The sequence below is a fragment of the Bubalus bubalis genome, chromosome 20, assembly GCF_019923935.1.
Source record: "Bubalus bubalis isolate 160015118507 breed Murrah chromosome 20, NDDB_SH_1, whole genome shotgun sequence".
Lineage (NCBI taxonomy): Eukaryota > Metazoa > Chordata > Mammalia > Artiodactyla > Bovidae > Bubalus > Bubalus bubalis.
Window position 1 is genome coordinate 38,415,348 of NC_059176.1, and position 17,102 is coordinate 38,432,449.

A 17,102-nucleotide genomic window follows, 5' to 3' on the forward strand; every position below is an offset into this window, starting at 1 on the left:
GAAATGATATTTCAAGAACATAAAATATATGTGATGTGTTTGTGAGTATGTTATACACAAGCATACACACACGCATGCATGCGTGAATGTGTACTAAGCCACTTCAGTCATGTCTGACTCTTTGCGACCCCATGGACTGTAGCCTGTGAGGCTCCTCTGTATATGGGATTCTCCAGGCAAGAATACTGGAGTGGGTTGCCATGCCCTCCTCCAGATAAACATACATACATATGTTTATATAACATACGTTTTGGAACCCAAGAAGAGAGAATGTTTCACTGTTTTCCACTTTGCCCCTTTTTGTTTGCCATGAAGTGATGGGACTGGATGCCATGATCATAGATTTTGAATGTTGAGTTTTAAGCCAGCTTTTTCATTCTCCTCTTTCACCTTTATCAAGAGGCTCTTTAGTTCCTCTTCACTTTCTGCCATGAGAGGGGCATCATTTGTATATCTAAGGTTGTTGATATTTCCCCGAGCAATCTTAATTCCAGTTTGTGCTTCATCCAGTCCGACATTTCGTATGATGTACTCTGCACATAAGTTAAATAAACAGGGTGACAGTATACAGCCTTAACATACTCCTTTCCCAATTTTGAACCAGTCCATTGTTCCATGTCCAGTTCTAACTGTTGCTTCTTGACCTGCATACAGGTTTCTCAGGAGTAATGCTCATAATCTCCTTTACTTCATCCGACATTATGTACACAGCAATCTTAGAATAACATTACTAATAATCCTACTGCCAATGTTAATTACTGAGAACAGGTTAAAATTCTTTTCATGTTTTCCCCATTCTCATCTTTTTTAAGTCTGACATACAACCATTTTACAACTATAGTTCCTTAGCTTTTAATCACTAGTTTAGTCTTAGTTCTGTAAGTATATATGAAATATTTACCACTAGTCCTCATGTCTCTGTCTCTATAGTCATGTTGATTTTCTGAGGCTTGTTCTATAGTAGATTCTTCAGAAAGGTCTTATGAAAATAATATTCTCTTTAGATTTTTTTAATGTTAATAACAATTTATCTGTGCTTTCTATACTTGAAAGCTGGTTTTACTGGGTATAAAATCCGTAGTTCACATTTCTTCCTTTGACAATTCTAAATAAATTTATAGTAGTTCCCCCCCCAACCTTGGAGGATATATTCCAAGACCCCAGTCCAGTGGATGTCTGAAACCATGGATAGTACTGAATACTGTATATACAGTTAATATTTGAACAAGACAGATTATAATTATGTGAGTCCATTTATACATAGATTATTTTAAATAAATATGGTACTACCTGATTGTGGCTGGTTGCATCTGTGAACATGAAAGGCCAACTGTAAGATTATGTGTAGATGTTTGACTGTGGGGGGATCAGCATCCCTAACTCCCATATTTTTTAAAGGTCAGCTGTATTGTCTTTTTCCTGTGTATAAATACCCATGATAAAGTTTAATTCATAAATTAGGCAAGTTAGAGAATATTGAAATTGCCAGTGTCACTATTCTTATGCTTAGAAGTCATTTTTAAATAAAATAGGATTACTTGAACCCAAGCACTGCCATACTACAGTCCATGTGATAACCTAGATGGGTACTATGTGACTAATGGGTGAGCAGCATATATAGCGTGGAAACACTGGAAAGGGAAGATTTACGTCCAGGCCATGTAGTGGGGTAGTGTATGTTTTCATCACACTTCCCAGAACAGTACCCAATTTAAAACTTATGAGTTTATTTCTGGAATTTTCCATTTAATATTTTTAGACCATGGTTGACCACAGGTAATTAAAACCACAGAAAGTGAAACCAAGGATAAGAGGAAACTATTATACTTCATTTTGTTCTGGCATAAAATATTGCTGTCAAAAGGCCTGACGATAATCTAACATTTTTATAGATTTTATTTTTAGAAATTATAATATTATATGTTTTGCTATTAGCCACTCTGGGTCAGTATTTTCAGATATGTGGTGTACTCTTTCAACATTCAGTTATATTCTTTTTTAGGAAAGTTTTCTTGAATTATATTATAGTTCTTAACATTTGATTTGTTCCCTTGTTTTGGTTTTCCTTTTCAAGGGCTCCTGTTTGCTGTATCTTTGTCTATCTTTCGTATTTCCACTCACTCTCAAATCATTTTTATTTCTTTTAAGTATTTTTCTCCCTTTTGTATTTTTAGTTGACTGAGGAATTATTTGTTGTGTTTATTCACTCTTTTGTCTTCTAGTTTATCTTCATTTCTTAAATGATATATTTTCTTTTGCCATCTTCACTGAGTTTTGTAACTTAAATTCTGAGTCTTTGAGATGGTGGTATGTGTTAGAACATTTTTTATATTTGTTTTAGCTTATTTTGAAATAGAAGGTTACATATTCATCTTTTCTGTGTATGTTTTTTTTGGGGGGGTGTTTTCATTGTTTGTAGTGTTGCTATTCTACTTATTTGTTTTTCTTTTAATAATTTTGTCATTTGATCTTGATACCTTTGTATTGCTTATTTTTAGTGGAATTTGTTTTATAAGACCTTTATAATGAGTTACGATTCAGGGTACCTATTCTAACTTCTTAGACCTCCTTCTATTGTTTTTGTAAAAAATATAGTGACTTGCTTTCTAAAATTTCATAGTTCTGTTTACCTGTTCTGTTTGTATCCAGGCATTTCCTCCCTTTGTTTCTATTATCCCTAGTTTGCTTAATTAAATTCCTTCTTTAGCAGTTTTCTTTGTGGCTCAGCTTTGAGAGGTCATAGGGCTTAGCCTGGGCTTCCCAGGTGGCGCTAGTGGTAAAGAACGCACCTGCCAATGCAGGAGACATAAGAGATGCTGGTTCGATCCTTGGCTCGGGAAGATCCCCAGGAGCAGGGCATGGCCACCCACTCCAGTATTCTTGCCTGGAGAATCCTCATGGACAGAGGAGTCTGCTGACCTACAGTCCATGGGGTCACAAAGAGTTGGACACGACTGAGCGACCGAGTGGGGCTTAGCTCGGTCACAGACTTCTGACCTTCTTAATGCAGGCACCTTTTACTCACCTGCCAATTCAGTGGTCAGACCTCTCTCAGTTTTAGATGCTGTTCTCAGATTGGTCTGTTGAACTCTGCAGTGAAAAATGATTTCCTTTTTAGAGTTGTGTTCTCAGGTTCATTATTCAGTCTGACTGTTTTCCTCTGATTTCTCCTTCAGAGACACTGAAACCCTGCTGATCTGTGGGTAGTTTGCCGTCACCCACTCCTGCTTGGAGGCTGTGGGGATACCTGGTCACTTACTTGTTGTAAATATTTTCTATGGGTTTTGATTTTGCTGTCCAGTTGCTCTTTCTGTTTTATATGGTGATTCAAAGAGAATCCATAACTTTATTACCACTGCCTTCATCTTCTCAGAATCCTCATTGTAAGTGTTTTAATGGCCAATACTTCACAGGTAGAAATGCATTATAATTTTCTAAACCACTTCTCAGTGTTGAAAACCTCCTTTGTGCATGTTCTCCCTCTTCAGAAACCATCTCAAAACCTTCCTGTGTAGTCTTCATGGTTTTAATGGAAAAATAACAATTAACTATCCTGTGTCACATCCAACAGTGCATCATCCAATGCAGCCTCTTCCTTACAGACAGTGAAAACGTAGCGCAGCCCACTAGAGGCAAGTCTGTGAAACCGCGGGAATTAGAAAAGAGGCGTATTTCAAGTCACGTAAGACAAAATACAAACAAATGGTTAAGCATATTAATATAAGTTTTTCAGCTAACAAATTGACCAATTTACAAAACAAAACAGAAATGCTAGGTACTGACTGGCAAACCACTTGTGGGGACTTATTCTCATTTTGGTTGTTTTGGAATACATATGAAAAGCCTTAAAAATGTGTGTAATCTGTAGCCCAGAAATTTCAGTTCTATGCTTTGATCATAAAGGAATAATTTAAATTGTTTAATGCCTATTTATTTGGCCGCATCAGATCTTACTTGCAGCATATGGGTGCTCAGGAGTCGTGGTATGTGGGCTCCCCAGCTGCTGTGTGCCGGCTTAGTTGCCCCGCGGCATGTGGGATCTTTTCCCAGCCAGGGATCACACCCATGTCCCTCCGTTGCAAGGTGGATTCTTAAGCAGTGGACCACCAAGGAAGTCCCTAGAAGTTTAACTGTATTTGTTTCCCTAGTATTTATCATATTGAAAATAAAAATTCAAATGTTTAACAAAAAAGCATTTAGTAAAATTAAGTATACTGTAAATAATCAGTAGATTATGTTATAGAACATTATTTCATGGAATGAATATATTTGCAATATTAAATTTAAAAAACAGATTGTAAAATAGAATAAAAATGTCTGGATGATTACTCAATTATTTTTAGGTGTTAAAATTATAGGAGATTTTTATTTCTTAATTTTATTTATATTTTTTATAATTAACATGGTTGTATTTTTTTAAATTAATTAATTAATTTTAATTGGAGGCTGATTACTTTACAGTATTGTGGTGGTTTTTGCCATACATCCATATGAATCAGCCACGGGTGTATATATGTCCCCCCATCCTGAACTCCCCTCCTACCTCCCTCCCCACCCCATCCCTCTGGGTTGTCCCCAAGTACCGGCTTTGAGCGCCCTGCTTCATACATCAAACTTGCACTGGTCATCTGTTTTACATGTGATAATATGCATGTTTCAATGCTATGCCTCAAATCATCCCACCCTCACCTTCTCCCACATAGTCCAAAAAGTCTCGTCTTTACATCTGTGTCTCTTTTGCTGTCTCTCATATAGGGTCGTTGTTACTGTCTTTCTAAATTCCATATATATGAGTTAATATACTGTATCGCCATTTCTCTTTTAGACTTAATTCACTCTTTATTTTTTATGATTAACATGTGTTGATTTGTATTAGGAAAAAATTAAGTCAAACAGAAATAGAAATATATTTTCATTTGGTTTTAGTTTGAGATTGTTTTAAAAAGTTAATGTTAATGAGAGTGCATGATGCATACTGGGAGTGTTATTGTAACGTCTTTTAAAAAGATGCAGTTTTTGTTAGTTCCGGATGGAATCCAAATTTTTCTATGTAATGTCTGCGTTTTAGACCATTAATGGATTCTATTAGATATGTAAATACCCTTTGTATGCAAATGAAAATAGTATAATTAAGCATTTCACAAAATTAAAAATGTCATTTAAAATACTCCTTTTCCTTAGTGCGGTGATAGAAATTAGATGTCAGAGACTAAGCCCACTTGAGCAGTGTTAGAGGGAGGGAATGTGGAGTGGGAAAAAAGCTTGGTCTTGCATGCGTGCATGCTAAGTTGCTTCAGTCACGTCTCACTCTTTGCAACGCTGTGAGCTGTAACCTGCCAGGCTCCCCTGTCTATAGGATTCTTCAGGCAAGAATGCTGGAGTGCGTTGCCATGCCCTCCTCCAGGAGATCCTCTCAACCCAGGAACGAAACCCACGCCTCTTATGTCTCTTGCATTGGCAGGCGAGTTCCCAGCGCCACCTGGGAAGCCCTTCTGAACTTGAGTTTTATGATCATGAATATAATATTGAACCTTTTTGAGCCTTTGTTAAACATCTGTAAAATATAAACATTTTCCCACCTTTCTATGGGGTTGTGAAGACTTTAACCCTTTGCTGATCACAGCAAGTATTTAATAAATGATAACTTGGATGGTGGTTTTACATGACTTGCTTTGTGTTATGTATCTTTAGGATATATGTTAAGGGAGTTTTCTTTATTTACTTATGTGATTGCTTTCATTTGACTTGAGACCTAGGTTATTTTTTCAAGTTGCATGTATATGTATATTATATATACTTAGTGCCAGAGTATAAAGATGTTGTATACAACAGGCCTAATTTATCAGTGAAAATAATAACTTCCACTTTTGAGAATATTTTCCACCTTTGGTTGGGGTGATTTTGTTGTACTGTTTTGGTAAGTTTATGATTTGAAAAGTTCCTGCTTTTTGTTGAAGTATGGTTGATTTACAGTGTTCTATTAGTTTCAGTTGTTCAACACTGTGATTCAGTATTTTTATAGATTATATTCATTTAAAGTTATTGTAAAACACTGATTATATACCCTATCTTGTACTTTGCATCCTTGATCTTATTTATTTAATAATTAGTAGTTTGTACCTGTTAATCCTCTTCCATTATCTTGCTCCTCTCTTACCCCTCTTCCCAATGATAACCACTAGTTTGTTCTCTGTGACTATAAGTCTGTTTCTGTTTTATTATATCCATTTGTTTGCTTTATTTGGGGGATTCCACATATAAGAGAAAATATACAGGATTTGGCTTTTTCCCTCTGACCTCACTAAGCATAGAAGTTTCATAATAAGCACAGCTCTATGGCTCAACTCATTTTCTAACCATGTCTCTAAAGTACTAGCCAAAAATATATACACCATAATCATATTGTCTGGATTTAAATTAGGCTGTATCACTACTATCTACAAAACTGCTAATCGTCATGATCTTGACTTTCTAACTTCAGGAAAGTTATTTGATTCTGTGTCTGTTTCCTAATAGTTAAAATGAAAGTAATAACAATATATACCTTTTAGTGCAGTTCAAAGGACTAAATCAATGATCATATGTAAGGGACTTACCTCAGTGTACATTGTATAATAAGCCCTCAGAATACTACTTTTGTCCTTTTTTATCAAGATATAATTGACATAGAACATTTGTGTTAGTCTTAGGTATGCAACAATGTTTTATATATCTGCATATAGTGAAATGATTACCATAGTTTAGTTACAGTCTATGACCACTCAGAGTTACAATCTTTTCTTGTAATGAGAACTTTAAGATCTACTCTCTTAGCAACTTTCAAATATACAATACAGTATTGTTAACTACGGAGAAGGCAATGGCAACCCACTCCAGTACTCATGCCTAGAAAATGGACGGAGGAAATGAAAATGCTTCTCCTGCCATGGACGGAGGAGCCTGGTAGGCTGCAGTCCATGGGGTCGCCAAGAGTCAGACACGACTGAGCGACTTCACTTTCACTTTACACTTTCATGCATTGGAGGAGGAAATGGCAACCCACTCCAGCGTTCTTGCCTGGAGAATCCCAGGGACAGTGGGGCCTGGTGGGCTGCCGTCTATGGGGTCGCACAGAGTTGGACACGACTGAAGCGACTTAGCAGCAGCATTGTTAACTATACTCACTATGTTGTACAATCTGAAGATTTACTTAATCTTATAACTGAAAGTTTGTATGTTTTGACTTCATTCATTTGACCACAGATATTGTATTACATCTTGTTACCTTCGTTTCATCATTCATTTAACCTATACTTATTGAGTGCCTATTGTATGCCAGGCACAGTACCAGATACCGAACCATCACTGAACAAAACAAAGTCAGTGCCCTCATGAAAGTTATGTTCTAGTGCAGGAAATTACAAATGAATATTGATACCAGGAACCGATGATAGACAAATCCTATGAAGAAAAATAAGAAGATGGCAAATAATGGTGTTATGTAAGGTTGGATGTTCATTTTAGCTGAGACCATGCAAGTACCTGGAGAAGAATATTCTTGGCTAAGGAAACAAGAGTCTTGAGGCAGTACCATTCCTGATGAATGTGAAGAGCAACAACATCCTGAACTCCACTCCTATATCAGACTGTCTCCTGGAACTCTCCACTTGTGTTTCCACCATAAGCATTTCCAAAATAACATTCTACAACAAAACTCTTATGCTCCTTGTATACATAAAATTGGCTGTTAGAGTGTTCAGTAACTGCACAACTGCTCAATCTAACCTATAAGTAAACCCTATCAGTTCTACTGTTTAATATGCCCACTCCATCCACAGTGGAGTGAACAACGGAGAGAGTAATGTCAGATGAGGTCAGAGAGGTTGATGATGTGGGGCTTAGTAGACTGTGATAAGGACTTTGGATTTTACCCTGAATGTGATGAGAATGCAAGATTTTGATAAGAGGAATGATATGATGTGGTTTATATTTTTTAAAATTGCTGATTTTGTAAAGAAAAGATTTTGAGACCATAGAAGCTGGAAGAATATTTAAGAAGCTATTTCATAATGCAAATGAAAGCTATGAGGAGGCCTTAGATTAAGTGATGGTGATGGGGAGAAGTGATTGGATTGAGATTAATATGGGTATATTTGAAAGTAGAGCTGATAGGATTTACTGATGTATTAGATGTGAGCAGTTATGCAGATAGTGGCACCACTTACTAAACACCCTAAGGTCAATTTTTAATGTATATTAGTAGCATAACAGCTATGTTGTAGAGTATTATTTTGGAAATGCTTATGTTGGAAATACTCCACTTAAGTAGAGATTTTCAGTAGATAGTTTGATATAGAAATAGAGTTCAGGGGAGAAGTCTGAATTAGAGATAAAAATTTGGGAATTGCCTCTGTGAATGATATTTCAAGTCACTGTACTTGATAAATAAGTTTGAATAGAGAAGAAGGACGTTATGAGTATAAGTCTGAGATGTTTAATCTTTATCCGTCAAGAAGAGGAAAAGGATCCAGCAAAGAAGACTTAGAAGGTACAGCTGGAGTTAGGAGGAGAGTGTGTTATCTAGAAACCTAATGAAGAAAGTGTGTCAGGAAGGAAGAAGTGATCTACAGTTCTAATGATGTTGGAAATTTAAGGAGAGGGTCTAAAATAATTTCTAGGAGGGAGAATGTAGACAAAGTAGATTAAGGCTGCTAGATGGCCTGGCAGTTCTAGAGCCCATTTGAGGTGTGAGGTCATAAATTTAAACTGAGATCTTGTCACCATGGTTTGTGATTATAGCCATATTAATCTGCTCAGTTACGAGTACAAACTAGAGAAAGAGTTAGATTTAGGGTTGAGATTTTTCCATGCAGGTATGAAAGAAGAATAGAGGGACAAGGGAGTTGTGTACATGCAGGAGAGTAATAATAATGAGGTGCCATAAAATCCAAGATGGCTAAGGAGGGAAGTGGGGCCAAACTCTGTGTACTTCAGCCAGACCAAATTTCTGCTGCCACTAGCCACATTCTGCTTTCTCACCTCTGCCTGTTTTCTGGGATGCCCTACTCCTTTCTCCTTCCTGCCACCTTTCGCAACTACCAGCCCAAACAAACACACACATACCCAATATCCATATGTTCAAATTCAATCCATCCTTCAAGGGATAGCAGACATGGTGCTTCCTTCTTAAAATCTTTCCTCATCACCCCAAGTGATCCTGTTTGCCCTTTTGAGCTCCTGTGGTACCAAGCTGGGTTTTATAGATTTGAGTATGGTATTTTACCTCTCCTACTGCAGTGTGGGGTTGCAGGGCACTTGAGTATGTCCCTGTATCCTTACCATTTAGCTCAGTTGATGTGCAGCAAAGTTTGACAGGTCCATCAAAGTCTCAAGTAAAATGATTTCTTCAGTGTTTACCAAAGCAATTTTTGAAGCCAGTATTTCATAGAGGTTACTTTTACTTTCATCTGTGTATTCTTTTCTATTCACTGTAGTCTGTAGCAGTGCCATGTTATTTTTAATTATTATTTCATTTATTTATCTTGCAGGAGCACCTTTCCTTAAAGAAATATGTTATTGACATTGTGGTTGAAAGTACAGCTCCACCAGAGCCTTTGAAAGATGGAGAAGAGCGGCAGAAAAATAAGAAGAAAGCCAAAAAGATAAAAGCGCGGATGAACTTCAGGTACCATGAAAAGAAAAAAGTGAAATTGTTAGTCTCTCAGTCATGTCTGACTCTTTGTGACCCCGTGGACTGTAGCTCACCAGACTCTGTCCATGGAATTCTTCAGGCAAGAAGACTGGAGTGGGTAGCCATTTCCATCTCTAGAGGATCTTCCTGATCTAGGGATCAAACCCAGGTGTCATGCATTGCAGGTGGATTCTTAAGAGTCTGATGCTGGGAGGGATTGGGGGCAGGAGAAGAAGGGGACGACAGAGGATGAGATGGCTGGATGGCATCACTGACTCGATGGACGTGAGTCTGAGTGAACTCCGGGAGTTGGTGATGGATAGGGAGGCCTGGCGTGCTGTGATTCATGGGATCGCAAAGAGTCGGACACGACTGAGCAACTGATCTGATCTGATCTGATCTTTACTGACCAAGCCACCAGGGAAGCCCTCAGGAACTATAAATGTGCTTAAAAACAAAGAAAAAGTTTTAGTTGTGTATCATTTTTAATGTAAATCCAAGGAAGACTGTCTGCCCCTCTCCAAAAGTTTGAACTTGTTTGCTTCAAGAAAGCCTTGAAAATAATACTGATGAGCCTAATTTATAGCCACTTTCTTTGATTGAGAAAGAAAACTGAATATCGATCTAAAGCCCTTGCTTTCACCTGTTAAGAGCTCTTCTTATAATTGGATGCCAAAGCCCTGCCAAACTTGTGCCTCCTTCAGCATACAATAGTATGTTTAAGTATGTGTAAACCAAGCCTATTTTTCTTTCCAACTATTGATTTTTAAATGAAGTACCAAAGAAAATCAATAGCAATCAACAAATAGAAGTCTGCTGGCTGTAGTGTCAAATCCCATGACTAGGTTTAATCAATTTGGTTGCCTGTCACAACAAGAGAAAGTTCAAGAAATATCTTGAAATGGAAAGTGAGTTGTCAGACCTGTAGTTTATCATCAGCCTCCAAAGTGACATCTGAGGATCAGACAGCTGTGTAGTACATCATTACCTCACAAGCTCTGAGCATCATCTGATGACTGATGAGTCTTGTTCCAGGACACAAATGTAGTTCCTCCTTAGAAAATAATTCTTTGCTATTTGAAGAAAGGTTGTCTGAATATATTGTTGCACCTTTATTCCTAAATGGTTAGAAAAAGAGAAGCTTGACCTATGGAATTATAGAAATACAGGTCTAGAATAATGGTGAACAGGTATTATATCTCTATAGTTTCCAATTTCAGATTGTAATTAAAAGAAGATGTCCATTTCATCTTACATAATCAGTGGAAACTTGAGAATACTCATTCAAGCAAAGAATAGAAAAGGCTTTTTTGGTTGGTTTTGGGTTTTTTTGTAGTTCCTTGAAGTTTCTAAGAATAGTTTTAGAGTATATACTTTAGGGTATTACTGGCCTTCATTTCTGGTTTATGCTGAGAACTTGCTGACCTCCAGAAATGGTATTGAGTCCATTCTTTAGACCTTTCTCTTATTCCTCTATGTACACATTCCTTTGGTTAGTTCACCAGGTGTTTGTATTCTCCACCTGTTGATGACTACTGGTTTTATATCTCTTCAATTGTACTCAAATTTAGTGTATCCAAAACAAGTTCCTGCTTTCTTCTCTGCATCTGCCCCTCCAAACCTCCTTTCTAGTTTTCTCTATGTTAATAACCAGGTAAGTCTATTCTAGTTGTGTATGCCAGAACCCTTGAAATTGTCCTTGACCTTTTTCTTTCTCCCACGTCTCATCCAGCCCAACTGCAAATCATGTTAGCTTTGCTGTTAAGTACATTCAGAGACTCTTTCTCCAGCATCACTATCTCCCCCCTCAATCAAGCCTCCGTCATATCTCACCTGGATTATTACAGTACTTCCCTGACTAGTCTCTTTGTTTCTATCCTTGGCTTCTCACAGTCTATTCTAAACATGCTGGCCAAAGTGACCTGTTAACATGTCAGATCATGTCACTTCTCTTCTCAAAGCCTCAGGGCTTTTACACTCCAGTTTTCCTCTTTCTGGACAGCTCTCCCACATATATCCGTAGAGCTTAGCACTGTTACCTCCTTCAGGTCTTTGCTGAAATGTTAACCTTTTCAGTGAGGCTGTCCTTCAGGCTCTGATATATATATATATAGTAATGCTAGGTTATTAAAGGAAATCTTTAAATTATAGGAAAAATCCTATAATTCTGATGCTGCTAATTTTTTGGCATATACGTATCCTTCTATGCTTACATACCTATATCAATAATTTTTTTATTGTGGTACGATTTACATAAGTGAATGTAGAGATCGCTAATACACAGTTTGTTGAGTTTTGTCAAACCTGCATACTCACGTATCATGTGTAAGAGTCTTTGCATTGTTTCAGGGTCTTTGTGTCTCTTTCCAGTCAGGCTTTCACCACCCTTGGCTCTTGGTAACCACTGACCTGCTTTTTATCCTCATAGGGTAGTTTTTCCTATTCTAGAAATACATACAAACGAAGCCTTTGTGGCTGACTTCTCTTACCAAGTACAGTTGATCCTTGAACAATGAGAGTGTTAGGAGCACTGACTGTCCATTCAGTCAAAAAATCCACACGTAACTGACAGTTGGTGCTCCATTTCTGCAGTTCCTCTCGGTTAAACCTCCGCGGGTTTGGCCAGCTGGGGACTGTGTGGTACTGTGGTGTTTACTACTGAAAGCAATCCAAGTATAAGGAGACCCGTGTAGCTCAGTGCCATGTTCAAGGGCCAGCTATATACCATTTTCGAGACATATCTGTGCTTTGACTTGTGTGTGGTTTGTTTTTTTTCATTTCATTTCATACCATTGTGTGCATATTCCATAAATTTTTATCTGTTCATCTGTTAATAGACATTTGGGTTTTCACTTATTTGACATTTGTAAATTAACCTTCTATCAAGTCTTTAGGTGTATTTACATTCTCCTTTCTCTTGGATAAATACTTAAAACTGAAATTCCACATTTTTTTCACAGTGGTGGTACTATTTTACACTTCCATCAGCAACCTGGGGGAGTCCCAGTAGCTCAACATTTGTCAATACTTGGTATTTTTAATTTTTTAAATTTTAATCTTAATTCCAGTGTGAGGATAATTGTATCTCGTGATTCTAATTTGCACTTCCTTAGTGATTAATAATATGTATTGAGTATCTTTCCATGTAATTTTTCACCATTCATATCTTCCCTTATGACATGTCTTTGAAGGTTTTTGCCCATTTTAAAAGTTGAGTTGTTTGTCATTTTATCTTTGAGTTGTTTATATATTCTAGCTACATGTTCTTTGCCAGTTATGTGTTATGTGAATTTTTTTCTGAATCTGGAGCTTGGCTATACATTTTGTTAGCAATAGCTGTTGATAAGCAAATGTATTTTTAATCGTGATGATATCTATCTTATCAATATGTTCTTTTTAGGTCTTGTGCTTTCTGGGTTCTAAGAGATTTTTGTCTGACGAAAGGTTAAAAAACCTTCAGATTTTTTTTTCTAGAAGCCTTGTAATTTTAGTTTTGGCATTTAGATTTATGATCTGGCTCAAACAAATTAGTGGGTATAATATGAAGAATAGGTCCAAGTTTATTTTTCTGTATAGCCAGCCAGTTATTCCAACACTATCCACAGAAAAGATTTCCATTCCGATTACAATGTTTTAATACTTTGGTTAAAAAAAGAAAATCTCCCCTATGTGAGTAAGTCTATTTCTGGACTCTTCTATTCTACCCTGCTTTTCTATTTTGACACCTAATAAAAAATATAAATCACCCCATGAAGTCTGAATCTGCTTCTGGTCTGTTCTCTTCCATTATTTTGTTCCTTTTCACACTGTCTTGATTACGGTAGCTTTGTAGTAGGTCTTAAGATAAAGCAATAGACGTCTTCAACTTTGTTTTCTTTTTGAAGTTTTGTTTTTCCAATGTCTTGCATTTTCACAAAACTATTAAGACCAGTTTTTACTATCTAAAATTAAAAAGTCTCTTGGGATTTTGATTGGCATTGCACTGATCTGTAAATAAGCTTAGGAAGAAAGGATATCCTGATAATTTTGAATCTTCCAATTCATGATGAGATGTGTATCTGCATTTGTTTAGAGCTTATGTAATTTTTCTAGTAGTTTTTTGTAATTTTCAGTTTAAATGCTTTACAAATACTTCATTAAATTTATCCCTAATATTTTAAGTTTTTGTTTCTATTGAAAATTATATTTGTAATATTTTTTGTTGTGAACATATAGACAGAATTACTATTTGTATATTCACTAGCTATTGGGACTTTTCCAAATAGACATATGAGTTCTAATAGTTTTATAAATTTATAAGATTTCTTTATGTACATAAACATATCAGAATAAAATCAATTTTATTTGTTTTTTTCTACTTAGTATACTGTTTATTTTTTTCTATTGTCTATTGCACTGTGTTGCACCTTCTACAAAATACAAAACAGAAGCTTTGGTGCTGATCTTAGGGAGAAAGCAGTAGAGTTTTCACTATTACGTTATATTAGCTATAACATCATACCTTACAATTTCTGTAGATGTCATTTCTCAGATGGAGGGAGCTTTATTCTATTCTTAACTTCCTGAGTGCTTTTTTCTTAGATTGATATACCATATTCTCAAATGCCTTTTCTACATCTATTGAAATGCACTCTTTCATTTTTATCAGTTTGGTGCATTATGTTGACTTGTTATGGCAGCTTTAGTGAGATATAATTTGCATCCTATTCCCATGTAGGGTATATAACTCTGTACTGACTTTTGAGTGTTAAGTCAACCTTATACTCTTTTAATAAGCCCCATTTTCTCATTATATATAATTTTTTTGTATATTGTTGGATTAAGTTTGATAACTGTTTATAAAAGATTGGTACATCTGTGCTCGTGATGTATGTCGGTCTGTAGTTACAATATCTTTGTTTGGGTTTTGTAATCAAGAGAATGTTGGCTTGCTTAAGTGGGTTGAAAACTATTTGTCTGTGTTTGCAGGAGTTTCTGTAGGATTAGAATTAGTTTTTTATTTAAATTATGTATATAATCAGTGAAGTCATACTTTGTATTTCTTCTTCAGTTTTGGTATTTTGTATCTTTCAAGTAGTTTGTCCACTTGATAGCAGTTGTTGAATTTATTAACACGAAGTTGCATACATTATTCCATTATACTTCTGATTTCTAGTCCTGCACATAGGAAGCTTGGAAATCACCACTCACTCCATCCTAACAACAGGTAAAAATGTGAAAAAAGTGAAAAATCAGCAGCTCTTCTTAGATGCATAAGATACATGAGGTAACAGTGTAGGATGCAGCCTTCCAAATTGGACAGACAGATAAGCAAATAGAGAAAATCACAACGTAACAAGAGCAGAAACCTCTGTGGAAATCAGTACTGGGGTAGGAAAACCTAAGCTATAATTGATGACTCTCCAGAGGTTCAAGGTGGACGAATATGGGAGTCAGAACTACACGAGATCCCCACACTTCTGTTTACTTCACTTCTAAGAGCTTGATCGGGTTCTCAAAGTGAGTATCACTGCAAAATGCTTTTGCTTCCAGCAGGGAATAAGGAGCTGTTTTGAAATATGCCAGGGCATTTTGTTCTTCTTAAAAATGTCTGCCTTCCTACCACCACCCTGTTACCAATATGAGACCAAAATAAAATAATAGGCCAATACCACTGATGAACATAGACGCAAAAATCCTCAACAAAATTCTATCAAGCTGAATCCAACAATACATTAAAAGGAGATCAAGTGGGTTTAATCTCATGGATTTAAGGATTTTTTAGCATCCCTAAATCAATCAGTGTGATACAACATATTAACAAATTCAAGAGTAGAAACCATTATGATCATCTCAGTAGATGCAGAAAAAGCTTTGGCTAAAATCCAGCATCCATTTATGATTAAAAAAAAAAATGCTCTTCACAAAGTGGGCATAGAGGAAACCTACCTCAACATAATAAAGGCCACATATGACAAACCCATAACTAACATCATACTCAGTGGTGTAAATCTAAAAGCATTTCCTCTAATATCAGGAACAAGACAAGGGTGTCCATTCTTGCCATGTTTATTCAGCATAGTTTTGGAAGTCCTAGCTATAGCAGTCAGAGAATAAAAAGGAATCCAAACTGGAAAAGAAGTAAAACCGTCAATGTTTGCAGATGACATCATAGTATACATAGAGAAAGATGCTACCAGAAAACTACTGGAGTCCATCAGTGAATCTGATAAAGTTGCAGCATACACAGTTAATATACAGAAATCTATTGCTTTTCCATCCACTGACAATGAAAAATGAGAAAGAGAAATTAAAGAAACAATCCCATTTATCATTGCATCAAAAATAATACCTTGGAATAAATCTGCCTAAGGAGGCAAATGACCTATACTGTGAAAAAAGCGTAAGGCACTGATGAAGGAAATCAAAGATGACACAAGAAGATGCAAAGATATACCATGTTCTTGGATTGGAAGAGTCAATACTGTCAAAATGACTGTGCTTCCCAAGGCAATCTACAAATTCAGTGCAATTCTTATCAAATTACCAGTAACATTGTTCACAGAACTAGAATCAAAAATTTTTAAATTTGCATTTTGATACAAAAGACCCTGAATAGACAAAGCAATCTTGAAAAAGAAAAATGGAGCTGTAGGAATCAGGCTCCTTCAGACTATACTACATAGCTACAGTAATCAAGACAGTATGGTACTGGCACAAAAACAAAAATAAGGTCAATGCTGCAGGAAGGAAAAGTCCAGAGACAATCTCATGCACCTGTGGTCACCTAATCTATGACAAATGAGGCAAGAATATACAGTGGAGAAAAAACAGCCTCTTCAATAAATGTTTCTTGGAAAGCTAAACAACTAAAATATTCCCTAACACTATACACAAAATTAAATTGAAAATGGATAAAAGACCTAAATGTAGGACCTGACACTATAAAACTCTTAGAGAAAAACATAGGAAAAATACTTTTTGACGTAAATGGGACCTGCTGCTGCTACTGCTAAGTCGCTTCAGTCGTGTCCGACTCTGTGCGACCCCATAGACGGCAGCCCACCAGGCTCCCCCGTCCCTGGGATTCTCCAGGCAAGAACACTGGAGTGGGTTGCCATTTCCTTCTCCAGTGCATGAAAGTGAAAAGTGAAAGTGAAGTCGCTCAGTCGTGTCCGACTCTTAGAGACCCCATGGACTGCGACCCACCAGGGTCCTCCTTCCATGGGATTTTCCAGGCAAGGGTACTGGAGTGGGATGCCAATGGGACATACTTAAACTTAAAAGCTTTTGCACAGCAAAGGAAAGCATAAACAAGAGGAAAGACAGTCCACAGAATGGGAGAAAATATTTGCAAACAAGCGATGGACAAAAGATTAATCTCCAAAGTATACAAACAGCTCATGCAGCTTAGTATCAAGACCTAACTAGACATTTCATCAAAGAAGACATA

At 36.6% G+C, this 17,102-nt stretch overlaps 1 protein-coding gene across 7 annotated transcripts in view; it reads left to right on the plus strand.

Annotated features, from left to right (window-relative positions):
* The window catches only part of SCAPER (S-phase cyclin A associated protein in the ER), a 414,652-nt gene that overhangs the window by 160,440 nt on the left and 237,110 nt on the right, over window positions 1–17,102 (plus strand). For all 7 annotated transcript variants that reach the window (XM_044933045.2, XM_025271386.3, XM_025271383.3 and 4 more), the window contains one exon: window positions 9,528–9,664. In XM_044933045.2, the coding sequence (XP_044788980.1) occupies window positions 9,528–9,664 (137 nt within the window). The remainder of the gene's footprint in view (window positions 1–9,527; window positions 9,665–17,102) is intronic.